Consider the following 15,608-nt stretch of genomic DNA (forward strand, 5'->3'; position numbering starts at 1 on the left):
CCTGAAGGCGGCGGTTCGAACCCACCAGCTGCTCTGCGAGAAAGAGATGAGGCAGTCAGCTTCCATGAAGATGGACATCCTTGGAAGCCCTGTGGAGGCAGTTCTACTCTGTCCTCTCGGGACACTATGAGTTGGATTCGACTCAACAGCTGGGGGCTTGGGGTTGGCTTATAGACAGAGCCTCCCATGGTCTCCTTCCCTGGTATGTCTCTCTCTGTTTGTTCTACTCCAAAGGGTTTAACTAATGATCTGAAGCTCACTAACATAAAAAAGAATATCTCGTTCCCAAACAGGGTCACATCCACAGGTAGAGGGGTTAGGGCTTCAGTATAGCTTTGTGGGGTGCGCAGTACAAGCCATGTGAGCCTGTTGTGTGGTGCAAACGGTTAACACACTCAGATGCTAATCAAAAAGCTGGGGGTTCGAATCCACCCAGATACCTTAGAAGACAGGTCTGGCAATCTACTTCCATTGAAAACCCTATGGCGCCCCGTTCTGCTCTGGCACACGTGGGTCGTCATGAATCAGAGTCAACGTGACAGCAGCTAGTCTTTTTTTTTTTTTTTCTTTAAATGATTTTAATTCAGTCTGTGACACCAACCTTTGGCTATATTCCTTCTATTTATTCTGAGCCAAGTGAGGCACGTGCGAGCCCCAGGAGAGACATTTTATTTCTACTTCTCTGTGTTTCAGGGCTGAGCCGGTTCTCTCCCGAATCCAGGAAAACCGGAAGCGAGTGATCCTACCTTCCATTGACAACATCAAACAGGACAACTTCGAGGTGCAGCGCTATGAGAACTCGGCCCATGGGTACAGCTGGGAGCTGTGGTGCATGTACATCAGTCCCCCGAAAGACTGGTGGGATGCCGGCGACCCTTCTCTCCCCATCAGGTCTGTAACCAGAGGGCCCGAGGGCAGCCTGTCCCTCACCTCGGGGGTCAGGAGGCACAGCTCACAGGGGAGCCCAGGAGAGGCTGCCCAGAGAACTGAGTACCAGTGTTTGAACAACAGCTCCTTTACTGCGGATATCTCAGGATAGTGGTCTTCTTGCTGACGAAGGATGCTGCTTTTCCCTCTTCTCACTCAAGTTTTCAAATGCCGCTTATCAAACAGCAATATTGAAAGTTTGAAGATAACGATGTTCACGCTTTTTGTTCTTCCTCGCGCGTGTGGATTGCTGTGAGTCGCAGTCGACTCTGTGGTGGCTTTGGTGTAGGGTTTGTATAGGATGCTCTGTGTTTGGGAGTTTTAAGTATCGTGTTGGAGAGGTGTTCGTTCCTGGGCTGTTTCATCTTAAAGCCTCACGTTGTTACTGTACCTTTCCCTCCTTGTCATGATACAAGAACACGTGGGAACGAACAAACAAACAAAAAGACCATTTACTGCTGAGCTGATTCCAACTCCTAGTGGCTCCGTGAGCATCAGAGTCGTTCTCTCGGGTCTTCAACGGGTGCTATTTCAGAAATAGATCACCAGACTTTTCTTCTGAGAATCCACCTCACGGTGGATTCGATCTGCCAACCTTTTGGTCAGCAGCTGAGCGTTAACCATGCCAAGTGCTGAGTTATAGTTCCACACTGAGCTTCTGTGAATACCATTTGAGTGCCAGGCTCTTAAAATCTTCATGGTTCTGTCTTAAATCAGAAGAGGTGAGGGAAGGCTGTTACTTTGCCTAATTTTAGGCAGTATTTGGTTGGTATAAAAAGAGACAGCAAGAAGGAATTGTGGAAGAGGGGTGAGGGTCTTTTACAGGTAGTGAGGAGGTTCTTTGTCAGTTTGTGAATTTCTGGGAAGCAAGAATTCTCTTATTTTCTTGCTCAAATGGAAGCTGGAGAATTATTAGACTCACCCATGGGCAGTCTTGTGAAATAGGGGGTGCTACGGTAGCATAGTGCCTAAGGCACTTGACTGCTAACCAGAAGGCTGGTGGTTCAAACCCACCAGCCACTCCTTGGAAGGAAGATGGGGCAATCTACTTCCGTAGTGATACTGCCTCGGAAACCCAAGGAGGGGTCAATATGAGTCGGGGCCGACTTGACGGCACATAACAACAACAACAACAACCTGGTGGTGCACATAGTTAAGAGCTTGACTCCTAGGCAGAAGATTGACAGGTAAAACCCACCCAGAGGCTCCTGGGATGGAAGAGCTGGTGGTCTCCTTCTGAAAGGTTACAGCCGTGGAAACCCCGTGGAGCACGGTTCAGCTCTGCACACATGAGGTTAGCTTGAGGATTAACTTGGTAGCAACTCTTCTTACTTTTTGGGTCCTGTGACTCCCTCAGCTGGAGCTGTCTTACAAGGTCAGTTCTTACCTGTCTTAGTTGCTTAGTCATCTAGCGCTGCTATAACAGAACTTTATTCTCTCACAGCTGAGGAGGCCAGAAGTCTGAAGCCAGGGCACCGGCTCTAGGGAAAGACTTCTCTCTCTGTTGGCCCTGGGGAGAGGTCTTTGTCTCCCATCAACATCTGTGGGCCCAGTATCCCTTGGAGATCTCCGTGTGTCTTGACATCAGTCATCTCTGGGGTCTAGGAGGTTCCCAGCACAGGGACTCCAGGTCCAAAGGCTGTACTCTGCTCCTGGCTCTTCTTTCTTGGTGGTACTGAGATCCCTCTGATCTCTGCCTGGTTGTTTAATGCCTTTCATATCTCAGAAGAGATTGACTCAAGATGCAACCCAAGCCCTACATTGCATCCTGCCTCATTTACATAGCTACCTGTGATCCTGCCTCATTAATGTCATAGAGGTGAGGATTTACAACACATGGGATAATTACATCAGGTCACAAAATGGAGGCTAATTATGTCATGCTGAGAATCATGGGCCAGCCAAGTTGATACATATTTTGGGGGGACACAGTTCAGCCCATAACACCACCCCAATCTAGACCCTTTCTTTTGTGCGATGCTGTGGCTCATACTCTTGGCTCTTTGTAAATAAAAAGATAGACTCGTGACTGAGGTCTAAGCTAATAACCAAAGCATATCCATCAGGAATATTTAAACTCTAGTGGAGAGTGTTTGAGGACCCCTTGGCCTTCAGAACTTGTGGGAATGAATTTCAAAGGATGGGCTGACGGTGAGTTACATATTTTTGGCCAAACGATGCCTTCTCCGAAGCATCCACCTGGCCACACGGGAAGGCTGACCTCCAGCCCTGACAGATAAGGGAAAGACAACAAAGGTCATTGCTAACAACAGAGGAAAATAGGGGGCCCCAGTGCAGGGCTTTGGGGTGTCCAGAAAACACCTGTGATTCCTGCCTCTGCTCGCACATAGGCCTCTAAGTGAGTCGTCAACTTGTATTTAACGAGTTATGGTAACGTTAGCAGATGATTAATATGAGTTTTAAAAGGCTCAAGAAAATAGAGTTATGATCATGAGTCATTAATACTGCATGCCTCTGTGACGTGCAAACTAGAATCAAATACCGATGATCTCTTTTTAATGTATGATCACTTACTAAATGTGTAATTTGTTAATAGTTGATGGAGATACGTAATTATAGGAAGGGGTTTTTATGGTCCTTCTGATAGCATTAAACAGACTCAATATGGTTTCCTAAACTGTTAGGACATGGTGGCTCCTCCCCCCACCCTAACCTCTGATGCAATATATTAATAGTTACGATTTTATTCTGGGAAATGATGGGGTGGGGAGAACTTTTTCATAAACCAAATAGCACTAGATTTGATGAATCTTTAGGTTCTGAGAATTGTTGGCAGGCAACATTAATGTAGGAGGTTTTGCAATAAGGAAATTTCTAGCTTCTGTTTCAGGTCTTCCCTGTCTCTCCGGACCGAGAAACCACACCTGTTGCTGTCAAGTCACTTCTCACTGGACCCGCTTGTGCAGAATAGAACTGCTTAATAGGGTTTTCTTGGCTGTAATTTTTATGGGCACAGAGCACAGTGCCACTGGGTGGTGTGAACCACTGACCTTTAGGCTAGTAGCCAAGCACAAACTACTTGCACCACCAGGAACCTTGTTTCTTCCTAGGTGTCCTTTTCCTCCTCCCTAGTCACTGGCTTGAACTAGTGGCCTGCCATGTTGTTTGGTAATCTTGGGACTATGCCATTTTACTTGTCGGCCTTGGGTTTGTCAGCCTCAGCAGCCAGCAGCTGCCTGAGGGAAGAGACGCCTCCAGCTCCAGCGGCCTGGGAGCAACAGGCAGAGCTGAAGCTCAAGGTCAAAGGGCCTTCACCCAGCCCCTAGAGCTTGGCACTTTGAACTTAGACTTCTGGTCTCCAAAACTATAAGAGACTGAATCACTGTTTGTTAAAGCCATCCACCCATGTGTGGTATCTTCCGTTAGAGCAGCACTAGGGAACCAAAGCAGAGTTGTTGGCAAAAAGCTACTGAATTCAATGGTGCTTTTATATAAACTTTTCTTTCATTCATAACAATATGTGTGTGTGTGTGTGTGTGTGTGTGTGTGTGTGTGTGTGAAATGCAGTAACAGAGACAGGAAGGAGGAAGATTGCACACTGAGCCTGAAGGCAGCGTCGGCCTTGTGAGATGCATCTCTGAATTCTTAGATGCTTAACTTGGTGGCCCTTGGAGGGCTGTGGCTTAACCTTGGGAACTGCTGTCCTCCTCCTCTGGTCCCATGATCACAGAAGCACCCTGAGTGGGCAGCTTTGACCAACAGAAGTATATCCTCTCCCAGTTGAGGAGGGTGGAAGTCTGAGGTGAGGGTGCCAGTTCTGGGGAAAGGCTTTCGCTCTCTGTCAGCTCTGGAGAAAGGTCCCTTATTGCCTTTCAGCATCCGTGGGCCCAGCGTTCCTTGGAGATCCCCATGCGTCTCAGCATCAGTCTTCGCCTGGGTCTAGGATCTTCTCAGCACAGAGACCCCAGGTCCAAAGGGTGTGCTCCTCTCCGCCTCTTTCTTGGTGATAGTCGGGTCCCTTTCATGTCTGCTCCTCATTTAATCCCTCTTGTATCCATCTGGTTTTCTCTTTCCAGCTGTAAAACCCCATGACTTTTACATGGGAGGGTAAGGCCTTCAGTGTCAGCGATGGGCCATCTCACAGCACACTGCTTTCCGGGGACTGACTCAAAGCTGAGTCAGCCTGCTTGTGTGAGGTACTCTGATGGCTCCTGCTCTGTGTTAGGTGGCCTGTAATTAGTGACATTACTCATTAATAACTAATTTGAGATGATGATTAACAATTAGCAATCCTTAACCCAACATATAATTTGATAATAAATTATAAGTTATGGAGCTGTTAGAGGCTGTTGGACCCTTCTAGTTGAAACGGTGGCTCTGGATGGATAGATAGGGTTGCTGGGCCCTCAAACTCTGTGCACAAATGCATGTAAAGAGAGAAGATTATTTTTCCCTCCGTGGGCGAAGATGACTGGCTTATACAGAAGGAGGGCTTTAAGTGAACAATTGGGTTTTTTTAGATGTGATAACAAAGATAGCTTTCCTGTGCATCAGCAAATATATTTTAAGAACCAACTGTGTGTTCAGTCCTAGCAGGCCCTTCTAAGCAGCATTCTCCTGTCCTTAAGGAGTTCGTGGGCTCGTTGGAGACTCAGGGCCCAATGCATGTGACCACACTTCAGCACAGGGAGGTGTGAGTTCACAGAATGGAGGGAATTCTCCGAGTGGAGTAGATGGGGAAGCTCACAGCAACCATTGTGTTGTTAGGTGCTATTGAGTGGATGTCTGATAGCCCAGTGTGAAAGCAGAATTTCCCCATGGGGTTTTTTGGCTGTTATCTTTACAGGAGCAGGTCACCAGGTCTCTCTCCTATGGAGCCACTGGGTGGGTTTGAACCTCCAACCTTTTGGTTAGCTGGTGAGTGCTTGATTGTTGCACCAGCAAGGTTCCTTATGCCAACCATAGCCATTGGAATTTGCTATGTGCCAGGTACCATCCTTGTGCTTTATAAATAAAAACTTGTTCACTCCCCACGGTAGCCCTACTACTGGTATTTTCCCCTTTTTACAGAGAAGCTCCTGGGAAACAGTGGGGTTAAGTACCTTACCCAAGGTCACACACCTAGTAGGTGATAGAGCGGGCATTGAGACTTAGCCCAAGCCCAGAGTTTGTTCTTCCCAGCCACGCCAAACTGCCTCTGCTGGAAAAGTGAGAGTTAGTGGGCTTTGCAAGGTGAAGAGGATTTGCACTGGCAGAGTATGTGGGGGACAGCGTGATTTGAAGGAGAGTGGTGAACAGGACTATGTTGGAGGCCCCAAGATCGTCTTCAGGTTTGATGAGTCTATGGAAGGATTCCACCGCCGCCACAACCAGCAGCTGCCAACAGGTGGACTGTGACTCATGGCAACCCTGCGTGTGTCAGGGTAGAACTGTGCTCTCCTGTTTCAGAAGTATGTCACTGGGCCTTTGTTCCGAGGGACCTCTGGGTGGACTCAGACCTCTAGCCTTTCACCTAACTGCCAAGCACGTTAAAGTTGATAGCACTTACAAAACTCCTAAAAGCTGTCATATGTATGGTTGAGGTTTAGTAAAGTGAAGAGATACAGACTAAAATCAGCAAAGAAGGAAGGCAGGCAGTGTGGAGTCAAGGAGAGGTCAGGCATGATCTTCCAGTTCTTCTATCCTAGGAGCTCTGGTAGCATAGTGCCTAAGGCATTTGACTGCTAACCAGAAGGCTGACGGTTCAAATCCACCAGCCACTCCTTGGAAGGAAGGTTGGGCAATCTACTTCCATAGTGTTACCACTTCGGTAAACCCAAGGAGGGGTCTCTATGAGTTGGGTCTGACTCCACGGCACATAACAACAACAACAACAACCGTGGAGACATATGGACGGCACTGAATTCTCCCAGCAACAACATGTGACAACACATTGTGTTGTAAGCATTGTGAACAATGGAAGTTCACCCAAGCCTTGATGTCCAGGGTTTTGCTGGGGGTCAATCACGTAGACATGGGACACCCTCGTGACTAACCATAGTGACTGTCGCTAGTCCCCTGAGTACAGTGTGTTCCAGGGCCTCTGAGGAACAAAAAGAGACATTCACCATAAATGTCACCATCGGCATGACCTGACCCACCAAGTGCACAAAGATGTTTTCATCAGGCAGGATGGTCTACCTGACTATCTTCTGGGGGCTAGTCAAGAGCTAGTCCTGTTTTTAGAATGTGCACATTTGAGCAACCTAAGTCTGCTGAGTTAACCCTTTACAACACAATGAGGAGCAACCTGGGCAGACGCTAGGCACCACACAGAGACAGAAGACAGGCACTGCTGACCTCCCTGGCTTTGTAAAGGATACTGGCCAATGGCAGCGTGTTGTGGTTAAGGATGGTTGAAGACCGCTGTGGTTAGGACTTGTCCTTAGGCCTAGGAGAAATGGGGAACGAATCTAGCTTAGAGCAAAGGGAATCCTGTCACAATTCAGGAAGTGAAATATGATAGCAAAAAGTGGGACATTCTCACCTCCTTTTCCTGACCCCCCCCCCAAAGTCTTCTGTAACAAAGCACTGACCTGCTCTGTTTTGCCCCCTACAGGGTTTGTGTTATTTGGTGGGTCATTCACTCTGTATACATGAACTTCTAATGTTCTTACCCATGAAACCTCCCCAGTGTTGAAAAGTGTATTGTTCCAGTGCTAGATAATTTTCATGCCAAAGCTTTGGCCTCTCAGAAGAAAAGCACTAACTGTGAACTGTCTGAAGGTATGACATGAGGTGTTGTCATAACCAAATATTTCAGTTAATAGAGTTTACTACAGAAAAGCATGAGGTGATGTATTGTTAGAAATAAAAGACCTCCACGAAACTCCACTTCTTTCCTCAGGGGACAAGGCTGAATGAAGCTGGCTGGTGGAGAGGGTCAGCTGAGTCGACAACAGTCTACCGTGGGATTCCACGTCATACCAGGAGAAGCATCATGACAGAGAATTACTCAAGGGTAGGGGTCACTCTAGGAGCTCTGGTAGCGTAGTGCCTAAGGCACTTGATTGCTAACCAGCAGGCCGGCGGTTCAAACCTACCAGCCACTCCTTGGAAGGAGGGTTGGGCAATCTACTTCCGTAGTGATACCTCCTCGGATACCCAAGGAGGGGTCGCTATGAGTTGGGTCCGACTTGATGGCACATAACAACGACAACAGGGGTCACTCTGCAGGTTCCACTTGTTTACCTTCTGCTTCCTGATCAGTCCCTGCCAGGTGCAAACTGCTCGAGCCTGTTTGGAGGACACTCCCCTTGTATTTTGACCCTTTTCGTACTTGTCCACGCCCACACAATTAGGTACGGTGGAGGGTCAGCAGAAAAGGGGAAGACCCTGGGCGAGATGGATTTGACACGGTGGCTGTAGCAGTGGGCTCAAGCAACCAGCAGTGTTGAAGCATCCCGTTCTGTTGTACATAGTGTTGCTGTGACTGGGAACTGACTAGACAGCAACATATCCTTGATGAGGTAGTGGTAGTTCAGGGATCGAGTGCTCATTTTCCACACAGGACTCAGGTCGGTTCCCCATCAGGCCACCTCACGTTGCTAGGATACTGAACAGCATCCGGGAGCTTCCAGATGAATTAGGAAGGACGGCCTCCAAAACTCAGTCAAAGGAAATTCTGCAGATCACAAAGGTCCGACCCGAGAGCTGATCTTGGGGATGGAGCGGGACCAGGCAGTGTTGCGTTCTCTTGTGAAAGGGGTCACCATGAGTTAGGGGCCAACTTGACAACAGCTAACAACGCCAGCACACACTCACGTTTAGTTGCTGTTGATTAATGTTATTATTGCTACCGTGGCAAGTCTCACTCCTCACTGTGGGGTCCTGTGACTTTTCTCTTCTCACCTGGCTCCAATGCATACAAACAAGTGATTGGGAACAATAACGAAGGAGAGGCGTTTTACTGCCAGGGAGTTCATAAAGAAGATTAGGAGCCCCCGCCAGCCAAGCCCGTCCCCTCAGGAAGGCTGCTCCTTATAAAATGGAAGCGTGCTCACACAACAGTGAACATCCTGCTTTGGGGTGAACTAGTGGTATTTCTTCTCGCCTGTGTGCCGTCAGCACCGGCCTGCGTAGATCAGTATTTCTTTTTACCTGACACACACATCTTGCTCCTAGATACTTTTCTGTTGGAAGCAAAATTCCCCGACAGTGCCCTGGAGCGGGAGAACATTTGCAGGGTGAACGCTCTTGGTGATGACAAGTGGAGAGACGTGCCTCCGTCAGCCGACATACACTGTGACAGCTCACGGCAGCAAGTGGATGCATCTGCATAATGTTGGAAAGGCTTTCCTCCCTCCTTACAAAGGCTCATTGTCGCATGCCGGCAACAAGCAGATAGGTTTCATTTGAAGCTTAAGGATTAGAAGAAAATGGAATACACCTTCCCTTTGAATTAAATACTCCAGTCCCTGGACATAGAGGCAAGGAGTAGCCCTTTCATTCCATGACATTGATGAGGCAGCGAGGAGAGCCGCGGGCTCAGGTTCCTCTCGTTTGGTTGGAGGAATCAGGACATGTATGCTTGTGGAATCGGGATGCGTATGTTAGTGGGATCAGGATGTGTACATCTGTGGGTGGATTACGGAGGGGCAAGCTCCCACCATGATTTTAGCAGCTTTAACTCTCCTTCCTGAGATAAATCAGATGTTCCATCTTCTGGACACTCCCGTATTCCTTCCTTCTTCTGCCCTTACCCTATTCCTCTTTATCCACTGCACCCTCAGATGAAGAAAAAAGTTAGCTATGGGAGATTCTTGGATTGGATTCAGAGCAGAAAATACCCTTCTGTCTTGGTTCTCTAGTGTTGCTATAACAAATACCACAAGCAGATGGCTTTAACGAACAGGAATTTGTTCTTCTACAATTTAGGAGGCTGGAAGTCTGAATTTAGAGTGTCAGCTCTAGGGGCTGGATGAAGGCCCCTCGACCTTGGACTTCAGCTCTGCCTCTTGTTTCAGGCCCAGTGGAGCTGGAGGCTGCTTCTCACTCATGCAGCAGGTAAACGGCACAGTCCTAAAATAAACAGGCAACATGGCCGGCCAGTGGTTCACGTCCAGGGATAGTCCCAAGGTCAGCAGGCAAACAATCCCAAGGTCAGCAGGCCAGGTGGCCCAAAATGTGCCAACAAGCTGGAGACCTTCCTCCAAGCTGCTCCATGTACACTGGAACCAGGCCACACCCAAAGGCAGCTATGTAGCTGCTCACAGCAGATTCCATCATGGAAGTGATTACAATCCAATCATGTGGAATAACCACACCCAGGTGCCAAGTCACCCCCAACTGCAGCCCAGCCAAGTTGACACAGCACCTCAACTACCACATTCTGCCCCTTGTCATCCTGACACCTGTACACGTCTCCTTCCTTGAGTCGCCTGATTCCCCTTCTTTTCTTCCCTGCCATCTCTGATAAATGTCTCTGCAGGTTAGCTCTTGTCTCCTCACCCAACTGGTCCTCCATGAATTTTCATTTCTTAGGTGTTTGTAGAGGCTCCTTTGGGTGAGACCACCGCCCACCTGCCAGTCTGTAGTCCTGTGGTCGTCTGCATATTTGCTGGAAGCTGTGCCCTTGGTGTTTCAAATCCCGGCAGGGGCACTCACGGTGGGCAGGTTTCAGCAGAGCTGCCCGACTAAGACAGACTAGGAGGGAAAGGCTTGGTGATCTACATCTGACATGAAAACCCTGTGGATCACAATATGGTTCAACTTGCTTGCTTTGGACACGTCATCAGGAGGGCTCCGTCCCTGGAGGAGGACATGCTATTTGGTGAAATACGGGGCCAGGGAGGACAAGGGAGGCCCTCAGTGATACAGACTGGCCCAGTAACTGCAGTAATAGATTCGAACATGCTGGTGAATGTGACCATGACTCAGATCTGGGCAGTGTTTTGTTTTGTTGTACATAAGGGCACCATGAGTCAGAGTCAACCAGACAGCAGGTATCTTTTTATCCATCCATCAGTCCATCCATTGACCCACCCATCTCTTTACCTACTTACTCACCTGTCTTTCTGTGTGTCCATCTTTGCTGAGATGGTTAAGGTACAGATTATGACTTGTCCTCAAACCCAAACAGCCTTTCCTGTTCACCCAACTCTCCTCTAGCTCGTATAGCACTGACCAGAGCTTGTATCCTCGGAGACAGGTTAGTCCTTACCAGCTGCACAGTGTTCTTTAGGATTGAGCCCAGGTTTGGCACCTGGCCCTAGGCTGCTCTGTTTTCTCCTCTCATTTCTGCAGGCGCAGGAGCATAAGACGGTTTCCCTTCCCTGGACTGGCGAGAAAGCCGTTGGGATTTTAGCTCCGTGCGTGGGAAGTTAATGATGAACAGTGGGCACTGCTGAGCCAGAATGTACCCTTTTCTGCCAAGTAATGAACCGTCAACCACCCGCACACACAGACGACCATTTGCTGTGAACTTACTGGACACTGCGGCATTTCTCATCCTCTTGACCCAGCCCAGCTCTTAAGGCTGCAGGAATTTTGCCTGGCCTTTTCCAAAGCAGGGAAATTTGAGCTGACACTTTGCAATATCTATTTAGAGTTTTAGGTCATAGCTTTCCCTTTGTTTTTTGGCTGCCAGCATGGCTCTCAAAATAGCTTCTACCACCAGGCACACCAGCAGGATGGACATCATATTCCCCTAGAATTCTGGGCTCCTATGTCATTAAATCAGGAGCTCTGGTAGCATAGTGCCTAAGGCACTTGACTGCTAACCAGAAGGCTGGCGGTTCAAACCCACCAGCCACTCCTCGGAAGGAAGGTTGGGCAATCAACTTCCGTAGTGATACTGACTCGGAAACCCAAGGAGTGGTCGCTATGAGTCAGGGCCAACTCAGTGGCACATAACAACAACAACAACATGTCATTAAATCATTCTAGTAGTGTGTCCTCATAGCAGCAGAGGGGTTGCAACATACTCGCTTCACTGTTAGGAACACCGTAACTTCCAATAGTGCTGGCTCAAGTTGCCCCTTCAAAAGCACTTTGAGAACGGCAGTGAGTGGGGGCTGGTGAAGCTGGCCCACACGGGTGGCTCTTGTAGACTGGGTAGGATGCTCAAGCTAGTGTTTGGAGTTTGGCTTCTGTGCTTGGAGTTCAGTGGCGCCCCCAGGCTCCTCAGAACGGAAAAGGAAAGACATGCTTCTTGGGTGTCTTTTATGATCTCTGGTTCTTGGCTGCAGGAGGGTCCCTAGAAGAACCCACCAGCAGGAGGAGCCATTCCAGGACTATAACCAAATCTGAAACTTCTGTTGGACAGACAGATGTGCTCTGAATAACTGTGGGCAAGTTTCAGGTCTTCACTTTAGAGGTCAGTCTCATTACCCATTCTTCTTAACCTTAGTCTTGGTCATGAATTTAAGTGTTCCCTTTGGAAATGCTCAGTGCACAGCTGCTAAACAAAGGGTAGGGGTTCAAGTCCACCCAGATATACCTCAGTTTCACCTGGCAGTCAACTTCCAAAAAATCATTCACTGAAAACCCTACTGACTTAGAAGGTGTTGAGTTTATGTTCATGGTGGCGGGACATAGCCACACCAAGCCGCCATCTTTAATTTGTTGTAGGTGAGCTCCTCATAGATGGAAGGCCACCTGCCATGAAAAATGGGGGCAAAGGCCCACCTCTGCAAGGGCATCCCTCGCTTTATGGAGCTTCCCTTTACTGTACTCCATAGACAATGCATTTTTCACAAATTGAAGGTGTGTGGCAACCCTGCATGTCGAGCAGGTCTGTTGGCACCATTTTCCCAACATCATGTGTTAACCTCGTGTCTCTGGGCCATGTTTTGGTCCTTCCCACAACATTCCAGACTTTTCTTCACACAGTGGCACACTTCATAGATGACAGCAGAATACACACATAACTTTTATACGCACTGCGAACCCAAAAATTTCACGTGACTCATTTGATTGTGATGTTCGCTTAATTGCAGTAGACTAGAACTGACCCCACTGTATCTCCAGTGGGTTTCAACCTTTTTATCTCACACAGTGGCCCTGTGTGTGAAGCTGAGCACATGCTGTGTCCCCGCTCTCCCCACCTTTCTCAAGCTCCTTTCCCACCCAGGCTACTGGAGGCTGGAACATCACGGTCCTCTTCTCAGCACCAGCCTCAGCACCCAGCTACAGAGGCACCGAGACCGCCCTGTGTCATGGAAGAAGAGCCCGTGGTCCGATTCCCCAGCTCAGCTCATTGCCTCCTAAGGGGAGGGCAAAGCAGCTGCGAAATCTCTCAGAGATGATGCCAGGCTTGTGACTTAGAACCAAGGCCGTGTAGCCCAAAAGCTACAAGAGGAAAGCATAGTAGCAAATTTCCATCAGTCGCCTCTGTCGTGTGGACTCGTCTCCCCCAAGGAGAAAGGAGAAGGGGATTTCTGAAGGTGACTGCTCCTCCGGGTTCCTCTTCAGAGTCGTCTTTCAGACGACAGGTGAGAGGACAGTGAGGCTGTGTCTGTCGTCCATTGTGGTTGTCAGCTGCTGTAGCGTTACCCCCGATTCATGGTGACGCCATGCACAACAGCACAGAGCGCTGCCTGTCTCGTGCCAACCCCACTGTCAGTCGTAGCTCAGGCCCTTGTGATCCCCAGGAGGTCACTGGCTGGTTTTTTGAAGGGTCACTGGCTGCTTTTCCGAAGTTCATTGCCAGGCCTGTCTTTCTAGTCCATCCTAGTATGCAGGTTGCATTGCTGTAACCCGCAAGCCTCCCACAACCCGCAAGACAGACGGGAGATGTCCCTGTGCATGAGGGACATTCCCTGGGGATTGAACCGGAGTCCAGCCCCATGTAGAGGCAAGACTTTGACCACTGCTGAGTTACTATGCACCCACTGCCGTCAAGTCAGGTCTGACTCATAGCAACCCCTCCTTGGGTTTCCGAGGCGGTATCACTACGGAAGTAGATTGCCCAACCTTCCTTCCAGGGAGTGGCTGGTGGGTTTGAACCACCAGCCTTCTGGTTAGCAGTCAGATAGATGCCTTAGGCACTGCGCCACCACTATGCACAGAGATTAAAAAAAAAAAAAAAAATCCCCTAAATCTTGCCGTCATCTCTAGGAAGCGGGAATATTTGCTTGAAGAAACTTGAAATTGCAGAGACTTCAAACCCTGAAGAATATGGGGAGGGAGGAGCTGAGCTGACAGCCATGAAATTAGGGCTCTATAATTTGTCTTTTGGCATTCAGGAGAGGAAGAAATATGAGGGGTTTTCTGCCCGCTTCCAATCCAGATGTTCTCTTCCAGCCCACTGGAGAAGAAGAAGGGCCGTCACAGGGAAGCCAGCAACTTTTTAAAATCACATTGTACAAATACATTTTGTCACGGCGGTATTAATACTCATTGTAAAAATGTTTAAAAATACACGGAAGTATTAAATCATCACCCATTGCCGCACTACCCAGAGATAACTGCTGTTAATATTTCATGAGTCTCTTACATATTTTAATTTCTTTTATGTTTTATAAAAATCCTATATGCCTATGCTTGCAAAGTCAGCTCTCAGTTCTGCAAGGCTCTGGCCCGCTCTCCAAAGGGCACAGCCACCCCCGTGTGGAGGAGCCTGTGGCCTGGCCCTGTGCAGGCAGACCTCGTCCTCTGGGGCTTCACTTTATTGCGCTTCTCAGACGTCAACATGTTTGCATTTTCAAGGGTTGTGGCCACACTGCTTCACCGAGCAGGTCCGTTGGCGCCATTTCACCAGCTGCCTGTGTTCACTTCGTGTCTCTGTGTCCCATTTTGGTCCTTGTCACAGTATTTCAGACTTTTTCATCGTGCTGTGGCGCACTTCATACATGACAGTAGAGCGCACGTGACGTCTATACGCACTGGGAAACCAGCACATTTGTGTGCCTCGCCTGGTGTTCTCTTCGCTTGATTGTCATAGTCTGGACCTGAACCCACACTCTGTCTAGACCAGCCTGTATCTCCGAGTAACATACTTGCTCCTTTTTTTGTTGAGGTTTTACTCCGAGGTAGGAATATTTGGGGAGACCTGGAATCGACGCTTCTTCCTTCACCCACACTCCCCACTGTTCCATCGTCTCATCCCCTCATCCGTCCTCCGTGATCTGTGGGGGTTGTTGGTAGGTGCCGTCAAGACTCCCGGTGACCCCACATAGGACACACTGAGACGTTGGCCGCTCTGCCCCGTCTCTGTGATCCTTGGAGCGCTCATGTCCGCTGGTGCTGGCCTCTGTGTATTTCAAGTGTCTTTCACCCTAGGAGGTTTACCTTCCAGCTCCATGGGGCGGTCTTCTCTTGTGCTTGTCACTGGCTAACTTAGAGGAAGGTAGCCGGGCCTCTCTCCCTGGCCTCTTATAGTCTACAAGCTCTGCTGAAACCTGTCTACCATGGGTGACCCTGCCGGGATCTGTAATATTCGTGACATAGCTTCCAGCATCATAGCAGTGTGCAAGCCCCCAAGTATGGCAAAGTGACAGAGAGTCATGGTCTTTCATTATAGTTTTATTGTAATTTTGTTTAGATCATTTTAAATTATTTTATTATGACCATTTACAGCTGATTCATGTATAGCCACACCAAACCAAAGTTGATTCCAACCCACAGCGCCCCTAAAGGACAGAGTAGAACTGCCCCACAGGGTCTCCAAGGCTGTCCATCTTTACAAAAGCAAAGCCCAAACCACACCCACTGCCGTGGAGTCCATTCCAACCCGCAGC

At 48.8% G+C, this 15,608-nt stretch overlaps 1 protein-coding gene across 1 annotated transcript in view; it reads left to right on the plus strand.

Annotated features, from left to right (window-relative positions):
• GALNT17 (polypeptide N-acetylgalactosaminyltransferase 17) overlaps positions 1-15,608 on the plus strand; it is a 501,273-nt gene that overhangs the window by 300,573 nt on the left and 185,092 nt on the right. Inside the window, exon 5 of the mRNA XM_007940592.2 lies at positions 694-891. Coding sequence (XP_007938783.1) covers positions 694-891 — 198 coding nt within the window. The remainder of the gene's footprint in view (positions 1-693; positions 892-15,608) is intronic.

This window comes from Orycteropus afer, unplaced genomic scaffold (assembly GCF_000298275.1).
Source record: "Orycteropus afer afer isolate SDZICR_OR568_19922 unplaced genomic scaffold, OryAfe1.0 scaffold00006, whole genome shotgun sequence".
Taxonomy (NCBI): Eukaryota; Metazoa; Chordata; class Mammalia; order Tubulidentata; family Orycteropodidae; genus Orycteropus; species Orycteropus afer.